At 43.0% G+C, this 18,345-nt stretch overlaps 1 protein-coding gene across 5 annotated transcripts in view; it reads right to left on the bottom strand.

Annotated features, from left to right (window-relative positions):
- The window catches only part of LOC122938794 (cytidine monophosphate-N-acetylneuraminic acid hydroxylase-like), a 342,933-nt gene that overhangs the window by 136,486 nt on the left and 188,102 nt on the right, over nt 1-18,345 (bottom strand). For 4 of the 5 annotated variants that reach the window (XM_044294574.1, XM_044294572.1, XM_044294576.1 and 1 more), the window contains one exon: nt 13,966-14,022. The exons of the other annotated variant lie outside the window; for it this stretch is intronic. In XM_044294574.1, the coding sequence (XP_044150509.1) occupies nt 13,966-14,022 (57 nt within the window). The remainder of the gene's footprint in view (nt 1-13,965; nt 14,023-18,345) is intronic. 5 annotated transcript variants of the gene reach the window in all.

The raw sequence follows: 18,345 nt of genomic DNA, 5'->3' as shown, positions 1-18,345 counted from the left end.
CCTTTATAACATGGTTATAAGGGAAAATAATAGCATTCTGAATACAGAATGCATAGTAAAGTAGCGCTGGAGGGGAAAAAAAAAATTATCACAAGGCTACGCGAACAAGTGGATTAAGGGAGTTAAATTATTATTATTTTTTTAACCCCTCCAGCGCTATTGTACTATGCATTCTGTATTCAGAATGCTATTATTTTCCCTTATAACCATGTTATAGGGGGAAATAATAATGATTGGGTCTCCATCCCGGTCGTCTCCTAGCAACCGTGCGTGAAAATCGCACTGCATCCGCACTTGCTTGCGATTTTTACGCAGCCCTATTAATTTCTATGGGGCCTGCGTTACGTGAAAAACGCAGAATAAAGAGCATGCTGCGATTTTCACGCAACGCACAAGTGATGCGTGAAAATCACCGCTCATGTGCACAGCCCCATAGAAATGAATGGGTCAGTATTCAGTGCGGGTGCAATGCGTTCAACTCGCGCATCGCATCTGCGCGGAATACTCGCCCGTGTGAAAGGGGCCTTACTCTTAGAATTTTGATCTCGGCTTCTGGAACTCCCTTCAGAATATATTTTTATGCAAACTACAGACTCTCTGTTTGACTTTGCTGGCTCTTGCAGATGCTTAGGACTTTTCTTCTTGTCTTTAAAGCTCCATCAGCAGGGCTGGCTTGCCCCCGCTTGCTTCTTTTTCAGCGGTGGTTTTCTCAGATGGTGCCTCAGTTTCAGCGTCTTCTGCCTCTTCACTAGCTCTCCCCACTTCGGCTTTACCCTTGATCTCTGGAACATCCCAGGATTCGTCCCACTTCAAGACCTCGGCATTAGCTTCCTTGGCCTCTGTCTCTTTGGCGTCCTCCTTCACTTTATTAGCCTTCTCACTATTCAGGGACATGGCATCATATCCTTGCTTTCTTAACTCCTCCTCCCCTTTTCCATCAAGGTTGGAGGCACTGGGGACATCAGGGTCTTCACCAGACTCGTCATCTTCTGGCAATCCCTTTAGAGGTTCACCCAGGATATTGTTCCCCATCAGACCCCTGGCATTCTGAAAAGCATTGACGGCAGAGGGGACAACTTTCATGCTCAGGCCCAGGCTGCTCATTGTCAGGAGCCTCTTGGCTTCTGTATCCACATCAGCCCCATCAACTGGTTCAGCCAATACCTTTTCCACCTTCTCTGCCTTGGCCAGCACCCCGGCACCACCATTTCCAGACCCACTCTTACCGGGCTCTGACTTCTTAGCACCTTCCAGAGGATCTTCCTCTTCCGTTTTCTCATTTTCTTCCACCTGCTGTGCAGGAGCACGCTTAGGCTTCTCCAACTCAACTGTAGTCACGTCAGGTAAAATTATCGTCTGGTTACTACCCGTAACTACGTCAATTTGGCAAGACCTCGACATGGCATCCTCTCTCTCTCTAAGTTGCTATCGGCCACAGCACATGCATCATGATGGCGGTGGGGGAATAACGGAGGGAGGCAGAAACAGCGGCAACACGGGGCACCACCAGCAAGGCGAGATCTATACATCGGCCTCAAACAGAGGAGTGTAATAATTCTCCCAAATCCAGGCTTCATTCATTTTTTGGACACTGGCGGAGGACAACTTGGTCCGTTTAGGTGTCACCATGACACTGAAAACCCTCCCCGAGATGTCACTGGGGTCTGGGCAAGAAAGAGAGTGTGTTGTGCCAGTTTGGGCCACTGTTTCAGTCTGCCTGCCTAGAACTACATAGGGTCAGGGAACAGGGTATGCGCCAGAGAATGGCCAGTGTTTAGGTAGGCCTGAACCTGGGCATTGAGATTGGAGCTGGCAGCTTGCTGACTGGCCTTAGCTTGGCGTGGCACGTGGAAAAACTGTTCCATCATTATGAGGTGACTGAAATGGCTGCTGCTGTGGCTTCTACTGCTCGTGGTGGCGAGAGAGTGGTGACTCTGTTGGGGGTGGAGAGGGGCCTCCCTTTCAGTCATCTGATCTCCGTAGGCTGCAATAAGCTGTGTACACAGTGTTTCCTTGTAATAACGTAAATTGTCCTCCCTTTCTGCAAGAGAAAAACATTGCCCCATATTGCCTTGATAGTGGGGGTCTAAAAGTATGGCTATCCAGTTATCATCAGACTGCTTGATGTCAGCGACACGCCTGTCATTGCGTAAGCAAGCGAGCATACAGGTTGCCATTCTTGCCAGCGTGCCCGAGGGGCCAGCTCTTTCTGGCTCCACCCCCACTGAGACAATTGAGTGTCCTGGCCTTTGCCATGCTCCTCATCATCAACTTGGCTCCTAAACCTCCTCCTCCTCTTGCAGTGGCAGCCTTTCATGCTCCTCCCCTCCTCCTCTATGGCAGAGTCCCTTTGTGTGTCCCTAATATCTATAGGGAAGACAGCAACATGCTTTAGCTGTTCTTCTTCCACCGTCATCCCCTGCTGCATGAGTGTGATCATCTGTTCTAAGATAAATGAGAGGGATGACATTGTTCATGCCCCAGTTGTCCCCGCTGTTTGTGGCTTCTTCAAAGGGCTTCAGCACCCGAGAAGTGTCTCGGATGAGCTGCCACTGCCTGATTTCAAAGCAACACATGCTCCCTACTGCTGAGGCTGTCTGGTACATGACAAAATCGTTCACGGCTTTCTACTACTTGTACAGATGTTGAGCATGTACAATGTTGAATTCCAGCAAGTTGACACGTCACGGATTAAGCAGTGTAGTGGCAGGCCGTTGTGTTGCTGCAAGTCCAGGAGACCAATCCTTGACATTTAATAATGGCTGAAGTGCTTGGACAGTCTCCTGGACTTGCGCAAGCAAGTGTACTTATTTGGAAAGTGTTTGCAACACTAGGTTGATGACAATCGCCATGCAGGGAGCATGTGTTATTTTTCCCCAATTCAAGGCAGCCAGGATGTTGCGCTAATTGTACCTGACCACCTTGCCCAGTTGCAGTCGGCAGGGTGACAGCCAGTGGGAGGTTTGCTGCTTGATGTACTTCAACAACTGCTCACCAGCGTGGCTACTCTTGCCCAGGCCTATCAGCTCCAACACAGCGTGGCAACACTTCACTTGACACATGTGATAGGAAAGATGGGTAGTGCAAATGACCCTGTGCACTGCTGCTGTTGCGGACGGGCCAGTTTCCATGGGGGAGGAGGCAGAGAAATGCCTTGTGTGGGAGCCAGACCGTTAACACTGACAGGTAAATTGTTGACCTACCCCGTGTATTGGTGTACTGATCACCTATATGCTGGTTTAATTAAATTTAACCCACCAAAAAAAGATAAACATTTTTGGCAGACACTGTTAGATCCAACCATCCTCATTAACAGCCCGGCACAGAATGATGTTTTGCCAGTTCTGCTAGGGCACCTCTCTGCCTTCTGCAGCACTGATTGGCCTATCCAGGCTGTCTGTCGGCCTGAGAGCAAATCAGGGCAAGCACTCCCCCCAACACTTTCTCTCAGATCTATGTGAGAACACTTATTCTTCCTCCCTAGTGCCTTTTTTCTGCTGACATGTGCAACAAAATGGCACCACAAGCCGTTTAAGGGGATTTTTCAAAAATAAACCTGAAAAGATTCGGGTTCATCTGCCATCTGAAAAATAGCATAGTTTGGACCGAACCCGGTTCAGCACTAAGTGGTTCACTCATCCTTACATTATAGCAAAAGCATTTTATGGCAATAATGCGATTTTTACACCAGTGAAATGAATTGCAATTACACCATAGACAAAAATATTACTTCCTTTCCTGCATGGTTATTTTGGCATTGTGGGGGAAGGCGAATAATCACATTGCTAGTTTACACTGTGTGTTTTACAGTAGAGAAAGGTCTTTTCTGAAACTGTGTTTTTAAACACAAATAACACAGTAGTCAAATCTTACATCAGCCTTTCCTGCATTGTCATATTGGTGTTTGGGGGGATGGAATAATAATATTATAAGTTTGCAAGGTGTGTTTTACAGTAGAAAAAGGACTTTTTTGAAACTGTGTTTTTAATACATAACACATTGGGCAGAAATCCTACCTGCACGAATACTGCATTAATCCCAAGGCAAATTGTCAATAACAGGGTTCTCTGTGTTTGTAGCAGGAGAAAGACATTTAATTGCTTCTTTGTCTTTAAGTTAAAGAACACACTCTTGAAATTTTACTATAACTGTTCCACAATTTGTGTGACTTTGTACTAAACCCATGACTTTTCATTTAGGAAAATTTACTTTGAAAGAGAGAAGAGGAGAGCCGGATGTGAAGGAATATAGAGATGAATGTGCAGAGGGGAGAACGGAAAGCCGCTCACCTGTTTTCTGCAGGTATAAGGAATCCCGGGGGCCATAAACAACTAAATAGGAGGATAAAAATTGGAGGTTCTGGTGGCGCTGCACATAAAAAAAAAATCTGCTATATCAGTATACTGTACATAGAAGAAACAATGTTATAAAGTGGTCAATAAAGTTGTTTCTTCTATGTACATGGATATAGCAGAATTCTACTTGCAGCACCACCAGAACCTCCAGTTTGTCTCCTTCTATTCAGTTGTCATTTAGGAAAACTGTAAATTTACAACCGGCCTCATAATAAAATATTTGGAATATTGAGTCAGAATGTGGGTCGTAGCAGCACCAGCTATCCGGCCCAAAGTAGTAGTTGTAGCAGGGCACTGTTATCCCTGGCTTTGGAAAGACGCAACATTATCATTAAGGAAAAAGAGGATGATATTGTGGCTTGGATGACACAGCCCTCCTTTCAGTCAATGCAGGATGACATGGAGGTCACTTTTGAGTCTGACACTGTGCATTGGAGCCCCAGAGAAGCTCCTTCACTGGCATCCTCTCTGCCTTCACTGCCCCCTCCTAGTGCCAGGGCCGGCGTTAGGGGGGGGGGCAAACTGGGCAATTGCCCAGGGCCCCCATGCCTAAATAGGGCCCCCTGTTCACTCCACACAGCCACCTTCTGCCACACAACTTTGCCACTCAGCTTCATCCCGGCCATCAGATGTGGAAGAGAACACTCGGGGAGCAGGGCAAAATTACAGGCTGCGAGTGCAACGATGGCAGAGCGCAGAGTACAGAACCTGTCTGTTGCTCAAGTCCTGGCAGTTCGCAGCTCAGCCTCAGTGCTCTGCCAGAGAAGCAAGGAGGTGGCGCCTGTATGAGTTAGTTGTTTCTGTGTTCCATTTAATATTTTTCTGAATTGACTGAATTTGACATTGGTGTAGTACTACATAATTTGAGGCCCCAATTTTATTTTTGCCCAGGGCCACATGTTGTCTAAAACTGGCCCTGCCTAGTGGGCACCTTCTTTTTTTCCTTAGAAGAGGCAACAAAACCAAACCATGCCCCATTGCCGGTAGTCAAGAGAGTGCAGTTAGCGTTTGTACTGCCCTGAGAATCAGGTTCAGGGGGCGGCAAGGACCCCATGAATAACTATGTTGGTGCTGTTGATAGTGGCACCTGTAGCCATGGTATAAGCGGTGGGGGCAGTGGTAGCAACAGTGGCTTGCTGGGCAAGCACATAGCAGGGTGTTGGGAGGAGGCCCAAGAAGCCCATCATGATATATCACAGTCTGATAAAAGTGGAAGTTAGGCTACTTTCACACTTGCGTTGTTAATTCCGGTATAGAGATCCGACAGATCCGTTTTGATTTTGCACATCAGGATGCATCCGTTTCCGTAGGATGCAGTTGTATGAAATTAAAACTTAAAAAAATGAAAGTCGATGGGTGACGGATCCGTTTTTTAGGCTCCTAAAAAAACGGATCCGTCACCATTGACTTACATTGTTTTCAGTGCTGGATCCATTTTTTCCCGTTTTTATGATGGGACACAAAACCGCAGCTTGCAGTGGTTTTATGTCTGGTCACAAAACTGAATGCTTCTGGTACGGAAGACATCCTGATGTATCCTGAACGGATCTCTTTCCATTCCGAATGCATGAGGACTAAATGGAAACGCTTTTTTCACAACTACGTAAGTGTGAAAGTAGCCTCAGGGTGAGGATTTGTTGCCATGTTTGCAGCTTTTACGAAGAGCGCTCAGAACTGGTTTATTTTACTTGGGACAAAACAGCAACCATTAACTGTAACATCATGAAGATGGAGACAACCAGAACTTGAATAAACAGTAATGCCTAACACAGTGCCATCTACTGTCAGCTTAATATAGTTACTCCTGCATTAAAGAGGACCTTTCACCTAAAAAAAAATTTTAAACTAAGACCATAGCTTTACTTACATGCCCCCATGAAGTCTTGATAGTTTTTTCTTTTTTCAAACTGTGCCCCCGTTTGTCCGCTATGCCCCCCGGAATAATTCCTGCCGTCTATGCTAATGAGCCAGCCTCAAATGGGCTGGCTTTAAAAGTTCTCCTCGGCGTGCCTTCTATCTTCTCCCTGGCACGGAGCGCATCCAATCAGCGCGCTCCGCTCTTAGCCAGGGAGAAGACGCTCCAGTTCTCGCGAGACTTCAGAGAACTGGAGCGATTTCGTCTATCCGGCTAAGAGCGGAGCGCGCTGATTAGATGCGCTCCGTGCCAGGGAGAAGAGAGAAGGCACGCCGAGGAGAACTTTTAAAGAGGACCTTTCACCTAAAAAAAAAATTTAAACTAAGACCATAGCTTTACTTACATGCCCCCATGAAGTCTTGATCGTTTTTTCTTTTTTCAAACTGTGCCCCCATTTGTCCGCTATGCCCCCCGGAATAATTCCCGCCGTCTATGCTAATGAGCCAGCCTCAAATGGGCTGGCTTTAAAAGTTCTCCTTGGCGTGCCTTCTCTCTTCTCCCTGGCACGGAGCGCATCCAATCAGCGCGCTCCGCTCTTAGCCGGATAGACGAAATCGCTCCAGTTCTCTGAAGTCTCGCGAGAACTGGAGCATCTTCTCCCTGGCTAAGAGCGGAGCGCGCTGATTGGATGCGCTCCGTGCCAGGGAGAAGATAGAAGGCACGCCGAGGAGAACTTTTAAAGCCAGCCCATTTGAGGCTGGCTCATTAGCATAGACGGCAGGAATTATTCCGGGGGGCATAGCGGACAAACGGGGGCACAGTTTGAAAAAAGAAAAAACTATCAAGACTTCATGGGGGCATGTAAGTAAAGCTATGGTCTTAGTTTAAATTTTTTTTTAGGTGAAAGGTCCTCTTTAAGCTGCAGCTGTTGCTATATTCCAACACCCCTTCTCAACAGCTAAGACTTAATCTTTAAGACCCAGCTTCTTCATCCGCCTGGAGTGCCTTTCACTACTTGGTGGATTTGTATGGTTCTACTGTCCCATCTGTGTTGTATTTAACATTGAAAGTCTTTACAGCCCATTGCTTTTCTTCCAGGTGGCAGATTTGTCAATGTCCATATTTTACTGTCATGCATGGCTCTAATTTCTTCTTCTGCTGCCTTTATCCATTTGTTGGCATCCCCTTTCTGGAAGTTGTGATCACCTTGTATAATAGACACTCAGGTGGTTTACCTTTCTTTTCTGTTGTTGAAAATCGTGGCTCTGTATCTGGGTTTGGTTGTATCTGTTCATTGGCGGAGATTGGGCTTGCATTTAGGCTTCGTTCACATCACCGTTCAGCCTTTCCGTTCTCCTGCTCCGTTTAGGGCCAGGAGAATGGAAAGGACGGAGAAGGCACATAACTGAGCCAAACGGAGCCTAAAGACCCCATAGACTATAATGGGGTCCGTTATGTTTCCGCTCAGAAGATGATTTTGGAGCGGAGACAATAGTTGTGTGTGCAGGACTTTTGTCTCTGCTTCAAAATCATCTTCTGAGCAAAAACATAACGGACCCCATTATAGTCTGTAGGGTCCTAAGGGCTCAGTTTGGCTCAGTTATGTGACTTCTCCGTCCTTTCGGTTCTCCTGCTCCTAAACGGAGCAGGAGAACGGAAAGGCTGAACGGTGATGTGAACGAAGCCTAATTCAGCTATTTGTTCAGGAGACTCACAGGTAGTCTGTTTGGTGTTACTTTCAGTACTTTTTTTCTGCTCTTGATTCCAGCATTGTCATCAAACCATCTTTCAGATCCTAAGTAAATATCTAGAGATGAGCAAGTTTAATATTTTGAAATTGGTTTGTGATTCATTTACTGGTAAAAGCAGAATTGCGCTATGGATTACGTTATCACGGACCGTAGCACAATTCTATGATGGAATGCATAACAGAATGCCTTTAGAGGCATTCTGTTATTCACTCCGTCATAATAGAAGTCTATGGGCTACATAACGAATCCGTCCCGTTTCTGTTATTCCGGCGCATTAACCCTAGCACAGCCGTGGTCATCGCTGACCGCAGCACATGCGGTATCCTGATGGGTCCCGATGTCCATCGGGTCCCTGCGCTGCTGTGACGGGGACCCGATGGCAGGGAAGGCAGCCTGTGGGATCCATCCCCCTGAATCTCACAGGAAGCAGGCTGTAAGTGTATTACTTAGTGTAATACACTTACAGCCAATGCATTACAATACAGAAGTGGATAGACTAGAAGAAAAACAGAGTAGGGGCAATAAAATATCTAATCTGTAAAAAAGAGAAATAGAAGCCATAATCAGAGTTGAAAGGCATCATAACATTATAATAAAATCCTTGGATAAAGGAGGAAACTTGGTGGTTATGAACCACCATGAATATAAACTAATGTGTTATGCCATCCTGAATAATGATAAAGGGTATAGTACACTTAGGATAGAACCTACACCAAGTTTCTATGCTGAATTGGAAATTCTGCTTCTGGAGGCCTTTGAGGAGAAATTAGTGTCTAGTGATGAGATGAAATTTATGTTAAAACCAAACTCCACTCAAGGGCCGCCCTATAGTGGCCGGGATAAACTCTTTGACACAGAACGTAGGCATACACATTGACCGGATTCTAAGATCTTTTGTTTCTGGCACTCCCGTCATATATAACAGATACTTCTGATCTGTTGACTAAAATTGATGGACTACATTTAGATAAGGGTACTTTACTGGCATCTATAGATGTAGAAGCGCTCTACAGTAATATTCCCCATGATCTGGGTCTATGTTCGGTGAATAATTTTTTGAATAGCAGAGGTACCCAATATACAGCGCATAATCGTGTGATACTTAAACTTATAGATTTTGTCCTACGACACAATTATTTTCTATTTGACTTAAAGTTCTTCCACCAGCTCAGGGGCACAGCAATGGGGAGTGCTTGTGCCCCCACATATGCTAATTTGTTCCTGGGCTGGTGGGAGGACACGGTGGTCTTCACCGAGGAGAGTGTCTGGATACCCAGGATAGCCTTCTGGGGCCGCTATATCGACGACATCCTAATTTTCTGGGGCGGCCCCAGAGGGCTATTCTTGGCTTTTCTGGCGGATCTAAATAAAAAACAGATTGGTATGCACTTTACCTCTGAGATAAGTGATAAGGGCCTGGCTTTTTTGGATTTGTACATTACTCTAAATAATGGCAGTATCAGAACTAAAACATATAGAAAGCCCACGGCAGCTAACAACTTACTAAGATGGGAAAGCCATCACCCCTTGAACCTAAAACGTGGAATTCCAAAGGGTCAATACCTACGGATCCGCAGAAACCGCAGTACCAAAAATGATTTTTATTACCAGGCCAGAGATCTAAAGGCTAGATTTAATCAGAGAGGTTACCCCTCCTTAGAGCTTTTAAATCAGCAGAAAATTCTGTGAGAATGGAGCTGCTGAATCCAAAAAAGGGGAAAGAAGAAATAGACCCAATTTTCCGTATAATATAAACATTTGATAACTGTAATAAGGAGGTCAGAGATATTTTGAAAAAATACTGGGAAATGCTTTGTCTGGATCCGGATGTGAAAGATATGCTTCCCACGTATCCAGCCATTACATATAAAAAGGGAAGATCTCTAGGAGACAGATTTATCCATAGCCACTACACACCTATTAAAAAACTAGGCACGTGGTTAGACAGAAGACCACTTGGTACTTTTCGATGTGGAACGTGTATAGCCTGTCCCTTCATTTGTCAAGCAAAAAGTTTTTACAAGTAATGCAACTAATAAAACATATACAAGTAGAGATTTCACTAATTGTAAAACTACAGGGGTGGTGTATTTGGTTAGCTGTACCTGTGGACTTCAATACGTGGGAAAATCAAAAAGAGGGTTAAGACGAAGGATTGGGGATCATTTGGGAGATATAAGGAATAAAAGAGATACAGTAATTGCTAGACACATTCAATCTTCCATGATGGAAATGAAAAGGCACTAAACTTTTGTGTGGAGGTTGTGCGCCCCTCCCCTAGAGGTGGGGATCTAAACAAGAGGATTTTACAAAAAGAGGCGGGGTGGACCCACAGATTAAAAACTTTGAGCCCACTGGGCCTCAATGAGATACTTTCCTTTGGGTGTTTTATTTGATCCCCCATTGTATCAATACTTTTCCTGGAGTACACCAAGAGATCCTGTGTATATAATATATATTGATCAGTCAGAATTAATGACAAGTATCTGACCGTGAAAGGTCTAACAAGTATAACTCATTTTGGGTGAATAATGATATCAAGATGGGTGGATTGATGATATTGAGTAATCAATCTCACTATCCTTTAAAACACCATTCCCCATATACGGTATATGTATTAAGATAATGGTTATCCAATGTTCTAAATACCCTAATTCAATCCATATTGATAAGTTTGGTTCCTGTAGGAATAATAACATGTAAATGGCAAATTACCAATTATCATTGAGTATAAAGTATTATTCAACTCTCATTGTAGCCTTTTTATTATGAATAGGCAAGGTAATAAATGAATAACGCAGGCGCTGCGCACATTAAAATAAGGTCAGCCCTAGTATCCGGTTTGCGTTCCAGGTGCGTTCCATTTACGTCATGGTGTGCGTCTCCTTCTGGTGGACTCACTTCCGGACGCAGCCTGTGTCCGGATATGCATGCCATATGCGTTCCACAGCCAAAACTAGTTAACTGTAGTTCCGATGAACGCACTTCCGAGACGCAGTATACTGACGTCAGTGCGTTCCACGGCCCTACTTCCGGCAGACGACTTCTTCCTGTTTGGTGGCGCATGCTGTTTGAACCAATCAAGCAACACACTGGTATGGATTTATGTCTAATTATTTAGGGTATTTAAGATAGCAGTACCAGATATTATCCTGGACTGCATATCAATATTCGGGAGGACCAGAGAAGTTATCCAGCTAGGAGCTATCAGGCCACTTTTTCATCTTGTTTATCCCCTGATGATTCTGTCAAAACATATGTGACAGAGGAAATGCGTCGGGAATTTGTTTTTGGGAGTTATTTTTTAGGGTTAGTTCAGTCTAGGGTCAGCCACCGATAAGTGGGGTCGCTCTATTAGGGGGTGATTCTCCGCATTTAGGCGGGAGATTTCTCCACTTTTAGGCAGGGCTTTAATAGCACTGTATGGATATTATCTCCCTTTTTTTCATCTTGATCTTTTGGACCATTCTCTACAGTGGAAAAGCCATGTCTACAGCCTGACAAAGGAATCAGCAACTTTAAGCTTTGGAATCTGAGACTCTGGATTCATCATAGACACCTGAAGATATTGTACATCTAACCGTGAGTGGTTGTAAACAATACAGTGTAACAACAAACATTATTATATGTTTTAAGGTGCTATATACCCCCAAAAAACTCAGCTAGATAACTATCTGCAGTCATCTAAAACATATATTTAGTTTTGTGGGGCTTATTTTAATGAATATCCTATATAAAAGTTAAGTTTTAAGTAAGTTTAAAGTATCAGTGATTTACAGATTTTATACCTACATAATATGCATTAATACTACTGTGATTTGTTAATGAAAATAGTGAACCCACATCCAAAGATATATATATGCTGCTGTGCAACACTGCAGCAGCTCTCTGGCTCTACTTACCACACATATGGGCAGCCTGCAGGAGAATGTTTCCCTCATCTTAAAAAAGTCAGTGAGAGCATTACAGAGGTTGAAGTCAGAGTGGGTACTATTGAAGATCAACTGCCACCTCTTAAGAGGGATCTTGGTAGGATCATGCATAATGTGACTCTGATGATGTCTAAAACTGACGACCTGGAGAACAGGTCCCGGAAAAATACCCTGCGGCTTGTTGGGGTCCCAGAAAAGGCAGAAGGGACCGATCCTGTGTCTTTCTTTGAAGATTGGCTCATGCTTAAATTTGGCAGACTTTTTATCTTATATGTTTGCCATTTAGAGAGTGTCATTCCGTGCTCCACCACCGGGGGCCCCTCCTTGTTCAGTTTTGATGAAACTATTGCACTTCAGAGATAGAGACACTATCCTTAAAAAAGCGAGAGATCATCCTGAGCTTCTAATTGATGGAAATAAAAATGCTATTTATCCTTATTTTTCTGCCGAGGTTCAACGGAAAAGAGTTAAATTCCAAGATGTGAAACGCCATCTCCGGAACCTGCAGATTCCCTACTCTGTGTTGTATCCGGCCAAGTTGCGAGTGGTGGCGTATGGAGAAAAAAACATTAACTAGTGTCCCTAGGACTGATTTACACCTGTTAATCCTACACCTACCTCTATTCCTAAAACTTAACCTTTATTAGTGTACTATTTATAATGCTAGTTCCTAGCTATATATTTAAAATTCCAGTACGTTGCAGCCATTGGTGTATGTCAATTTCCTATTAGGGGTCTCCTAACTAAATATACTGGTCCAGGATAGATCGCACTAGTACCTTTCTGGCTGCGCGCTGCCAGTAGTAATCTGGGTACTGTGTTACTTCCTGTTAAACTGGCTGCATCAATGTGCTGTATTAAAACTAAAGCTCCTCACTGCCCCCCGACATGTTTTGAAACTCCGTTGAACGCGGCACAGTTAGTGGATGCCAACGAACCAAAGCTTAAAGCATCGGCGAATAATGGATGAACATTCCTCATACTAGACTTCTGGAACTGTGCGGAATCATATGGGAGCTGAAAGATGCGCTTGATAAGTATCACAAGCCTCGGTTGTGTGTTCTTACCTTCTTCTTTCTTCCCTACCAAAGGACTTTTGTTCTTTTAGCAGTATTATTAATGTAAATTGCACCAGCATCTGTTCTGTGGGCACTAAGACGCATATGTTAGAATTCTCTGTGCCTCTCAGATCATTCAGTCCACGATTTCGTGGTCTGTTTACTTCTGGCGCACTGCAGAATTTAATATTTATAGGGCAGGTCCGTAAGACCAACTCGCTGTATATTATTTGAATTGATCTGTTCCTATATTTTTTGACTGCTATTTCGAAGTGTGGGTGCCCGGTTACAGGATACATTTCCCCCCCTACTTTTTGTTATTTTTAATGTTGGGATGCCTCCTTCTTGGAGCCAATCCTTTAAAGCTGTATTAATGTTTACGGTTGCATTATGGGGGTTAGGATTGGGTGGGTCTGGCAATGAGGTGGGTATGAGGCATATTGGGTCTGAGTGGAAATGGCGGGAAGGTTACCTTAGTACCCTACATGCAAACCTGAGAAATATGGCTGATAGGCTCAAAATAGTAGGATGGAACATGAGAGGTTTGGGGGACCCAACTAAGAGAGCAGTGAGGTTCATAGCATTACAACGTCTCCAGTCTGTAATTATTTGTCTGTCAGAGACACATTTCATTCCCTCTAATACTTATATAATCCACAAGCCATGGGTGGGTTATTCCTATCACTCCACGTTTTCCATGCATTCTAGGGGTGTGAGTATCCTTGTGCACAAATCTATATTGTTTGTCTGTCACTTGTCTCGTATACACTCACCTAAAGAATTATTAGGAACACCTGTTCTATTTCTCATTAATGCGATTATCTAGTCAACCAATCACATGGCAGTTGCTTCAATGCATGTAGGGTTGTGGTCCTGGTCAAGACAATCTCCTGAACTCCAAACTGAATGTCAGAATGGGAAAGAAAGGTGGGCTACAACAGCAGAAGACCCCACCGGGTACCACTCATCTCCACTACAAATAGGAAAAAGAGGCTACAATTTACACAAGCTCACCAAAATTGGACTGTTGAAGACTGGAAAAATGTTGCCTGGTCTGATGAGTCTTGATTTCTGTTGAGACATTCAAATGGTAGAGTCCGAATTTGGCGTAAACAGAATGAGAACATGTATCTATCATGCCTTGTTACCACTGTGCAAGCTGGTGGTGGTTGTGTAATGGTGTGGGGGATGTTTTCTGGGAACACACCAATTGGCCATCATTTAAATGCCACAGGCTACCTGAGAATTCTTTCTGACAATGTCCATCCCTTCATGACCACCATGTACCCATCCTCTGATGGCTACTTCTAGCGGGATAATGCACCATGTTACAAAGCTCGAATCATTTCAAATTGGTTTCTTGAACATGACAATGAGTTCACTGTACTAAAATGGCCCCCACAGTAACCAGATCTCAACCCAATAGAGCATCTTTGGAATGTGGTGGAACGGGAGCTTCGTGCCCTGGATGTGCATCCCTCAAATCTCCATCAACTGCAAGATGCTATCCTATCAATATGGGCCAACATTTAGGTGAGTGTAAATTCTGCAGGAAGGTATGTGTGTTTACATTGTACATGTAATCATTTCTTCTTTGTGTCAGTGGCGGTATATATTCCTCCCCTGTATAGTGGTGAAGTGTTGAAGGAGATTATGATATATGTTGAAGGGCTACCTCAGCTTCCTCTGCTAATAGTAGGTGACTTTAATACCTGTCCCTCTGTACGATTGGATAGGGTAGGTAGTTCAGATACGGGCAGAGATACTAACTTTGCCACTGTACTGCGGGAATTGGACCTGCAGGACATATGGCGGGTGAGGAATCCCAATGTGCGCCAGTTCTCGTGTTTCTCTACCTCCCATTATTCACTGTCTAGGATTGATTTGGCCATAGGGACCCCTGATATACTGTCTCTTGTAGTGGAGGCTACATATTTGCCCCGAAGTCTATCTGACCACTCCCCTATATATGTAGAGCTTAAATTAGGTTTCCAATGTCCCTTTGGAGTTGGTAAATGGAGACTTAAACCCTTCTGGCTACAACTGGTAGATTGGGATACAGGTATTGAACAGGAGATTAAGGAATTTTTTGCTAAAAATAATGGGTCAGCGCCTGTTGGGGTAGTGTGGGATACGTGCAAGGCATTTATCAGGGGCCTTTGCATTAAAAGGATAAGTCATCATAAAACAAAATCTAGGGACACTCAAAAAAAACTTCAGGCTCTAGTGGTAGAAACAGAAGGAGGGTATGTCAATCACCCCTCCAGTGCTCATGAAGAATCATTTATAGCAGCTCAGGCAAACATAAAAAAACATTTCCTGCACACCGCCGAATATAAACATTTCTTTCTGAAACAAAGATATTTTAAAGCCGGAGAGAGTTCTGGGAGGTTATTAGCCAGAGTTGTCAGGACGCAAGATGGGCCATCTAAAATACTGTCTATCCGAAGAACTGATGGTACTGTGGTTACATCAGACGCTGATATCCTTGAGGTATTTCATACATATTTTGAATCCCTGTATAGAACAAAGCTTACAGTTGATTCCTCTAATATTAGTGAATATCTTGCTGGGATTGGTGGTCCACGGCTCTCTGCGGAGAGTGTGGCCTATCTAGAACGGCCCTTGACACTGCCTGAGTTAGAATTGGCACTCAAATCCTTCCCAAATGAAAAGGCTCCTGGAACAGACTGCTTGCCAGCTGAGTATTTTAAGAAATATAGTAATGTCCTACTGCCCCAATTGCTTTATGTATTTAATTATGCCTTGTCAATAGGTGAACTACCTGCTTCCATGAAGGAGGCCATAATTGTTGTACTGCCCAAGCCTGGAAGGGATCCAAACCTCCCTGACTCGTATAGGCCAATCTCTCTATTGACTTCTGATGTTAAGATTTTAGCAAAAGTCCTAGTGAACCGGCTACAAATGGTCATCTTAAACATTATACATAGAGATCAAGCGGGATCTTAGAAGACTTTTTCCAAATATTCAAAGGAGGGCAGAATCGGATGGAGAAAGAGCTATACTTTCACTAGATGCGGCCAAAGCCTTTGATAGTGTAGAATGGAGCTATCTTTGGGCAGTGCTGAGAGTCATGGGTTTTGGGGAAATCTTTATATCTTGGGTTCAGTTACTATACCGAGGGCCCACAGCTAGGATTAGAGCTAATGTAGGGATATCAGAGGCATTTAAGCTGGGCAGGGGTGCCCACTATCCCCTCTCTTATTCGCCATTGCGATTGAGCCCTTGGCATGCATGCTCCGTACTTCAGACAAAATTATAGGATTTTCTATGGGAGCTGGGGAAGAGCGGGTGTCCCTGTATGCTGACGACATGCTTATATATGTTGGGAATGTTGTAAAGTCGCTAGGCCCTATTATGTCCCTCACAAAGGATTTTGGTGATAGGTCTGGTCTTCGCATTAATTGGGATAAATCTACTCTGTTGCCGTTATATGTGTCCCCTGATAATTTCTCCCTTAGGTCTACTCGGCTTGTTATGCCTTTTCATAGGTAAATGCATTGATATCCAATTCATTCTAGTCAAGATTAATGTTCATTGCCTTTAAGAGCCATGCTCGACTGTAGTTACAATTTTGTATGTCTTGAGTAAGGTCGCACAAAGGTTTCTGCTCTTCAGTGTTATTCTTCTCATGAATGTACCAGTCTGAGAAGAATCCTCCTTGTCTACTTTTAAATTTATGACGGGAGATAAAGATAAGCTCTATGCAGCTGGTTATAATTACCTATACAATTAGGTATTTATTAATTAAGCAAAATATATAATATTCATGTATTCATTTAAAGAGCCTTAGTCCTTAGCATAAGACAATCAGTAGGATATATATATATATATATATATATATATATATATATATTATTATATGATACTGTTATATGTTATGAAGACAACATGTATCCAGTATATTATATATATTTCTCATTAGGAGAATCTTCGTCTCTAAAAGAGTGTCTGTGAAGATGTGTGTTTTGTAACAATTATTCACCTCTTTGGTATGACAGGAGGTACTGATATCTCTGTGAGAAAACAAGGCCATTGGGGTTATTTATGCATAAATAAACAGTGTGAGAAACATTCAGAGAGACGCCTAGAGGTCTGTCTCTAATTGCTACAAGTGTCAGAATTAATCCCTATAGCTTTGAATTAAAGCTTTTAAGGTCAAAATGTATAGAATACGTTTTATTCAGACTTACATAAGTTAACCCTTTATACTATGATGCAAATAGCTTACACAGCAGTGCCACCTAGGTATGAGTAGGTGACATTACAACAGTAGCAAAAGTGCTTTCTGGGTAAGGTTACGATGTCACAATTTTTATCAATGATCACTCCCATCCGACTATGATTGGAAAGTTCAAAACTAGGAAGGTGTGTCTAACTGATAAGTTTGTGATCATAAACCATACACAGGGTGGAGAAAACACACACAAGAAAGGGAGGAGAAGGAGACAAGTTGAGCTCTCTAGAGGTATCTATCAGGATGAAAGCCATGGTTACATGCGCTATGATGGACCACCCAGCTTTCCTAGGAGCAGAAGTGAGATTTCTACTAGGACTTGGTAAGAGACACAGAAAATGATATTTCATTTTATTAAGACTAATTTGATAGTGTGGATGAAATTATACCATCTAGATTGGCGAATAAATAAATACATTAATTAATTGATCATCTCCATTTTGAGATATAGTCTTAGGATATTGTGAGACTTCATTCTACCTGCCGAAGAATCAAGACTCATAATCTAGCAAAGCATTAAATAATTACTTATATATATATATATATATATATATATATTTATATTTATATATTTATAGAACATTCTTCGCCAAGCTAAGTGATGGATTCCCACAGGAAAGAACAGGAAAGACTTATTTCAAGTCCTTCCCATTTAAGATATGGTCTAGCAAAGATCCTATATCCCTGTCATTTGTCTTAATAGTCTTACCAAAGTTATATGTGTGAAAATAGTCCAGGATGGGGCGGAAGGATACAGTTATTTCTTCTAAGTTATATCCTTGAATGGATTTGCCCATGCCTGAAGTCATGTGATGTATAGTTGGTTAGAGGGGTGCGGAATGTATTTAGCATTCCATATTGATGTCTAGGATTAGACATGCCCATCCTGATATCATGAGGTTTCCTCTGAACAGCAGTGATGTATATAACTTATGTTCCTACTTTGATATCCTAACCTAATAATAGCTTGGTTATAATGTGACAAGTTATTTCCACTCACATGTATTGATAAGCTTGTAATGCTTTATATTAACGATATATATATTTATTTGCATGTATCATTGTGTTTATTTACTTATATATGTTTATAATCTGGTAACCAATAAATCTGCATATTTTTATAATACCTTTGTATT

This window comes from Bufo gargarizans, chromosome 5, assembly GCF_014858855.1.
Source record: "Bufo gargarizans isolate SCDJY-AF-19 chromosome 5, ASM1485885v1, whole genome shotgun sequence".
In the NCBI taxonomy this organism is placed as follows: Eukaryota; Metazoa; Chordata; class Amphibia; order Anura; family Bufonidae; genus Bufo; species Bufo gargarizans.
This window is presented reverse-complemented; position numbering and strand designations above follow the sequence as displayed.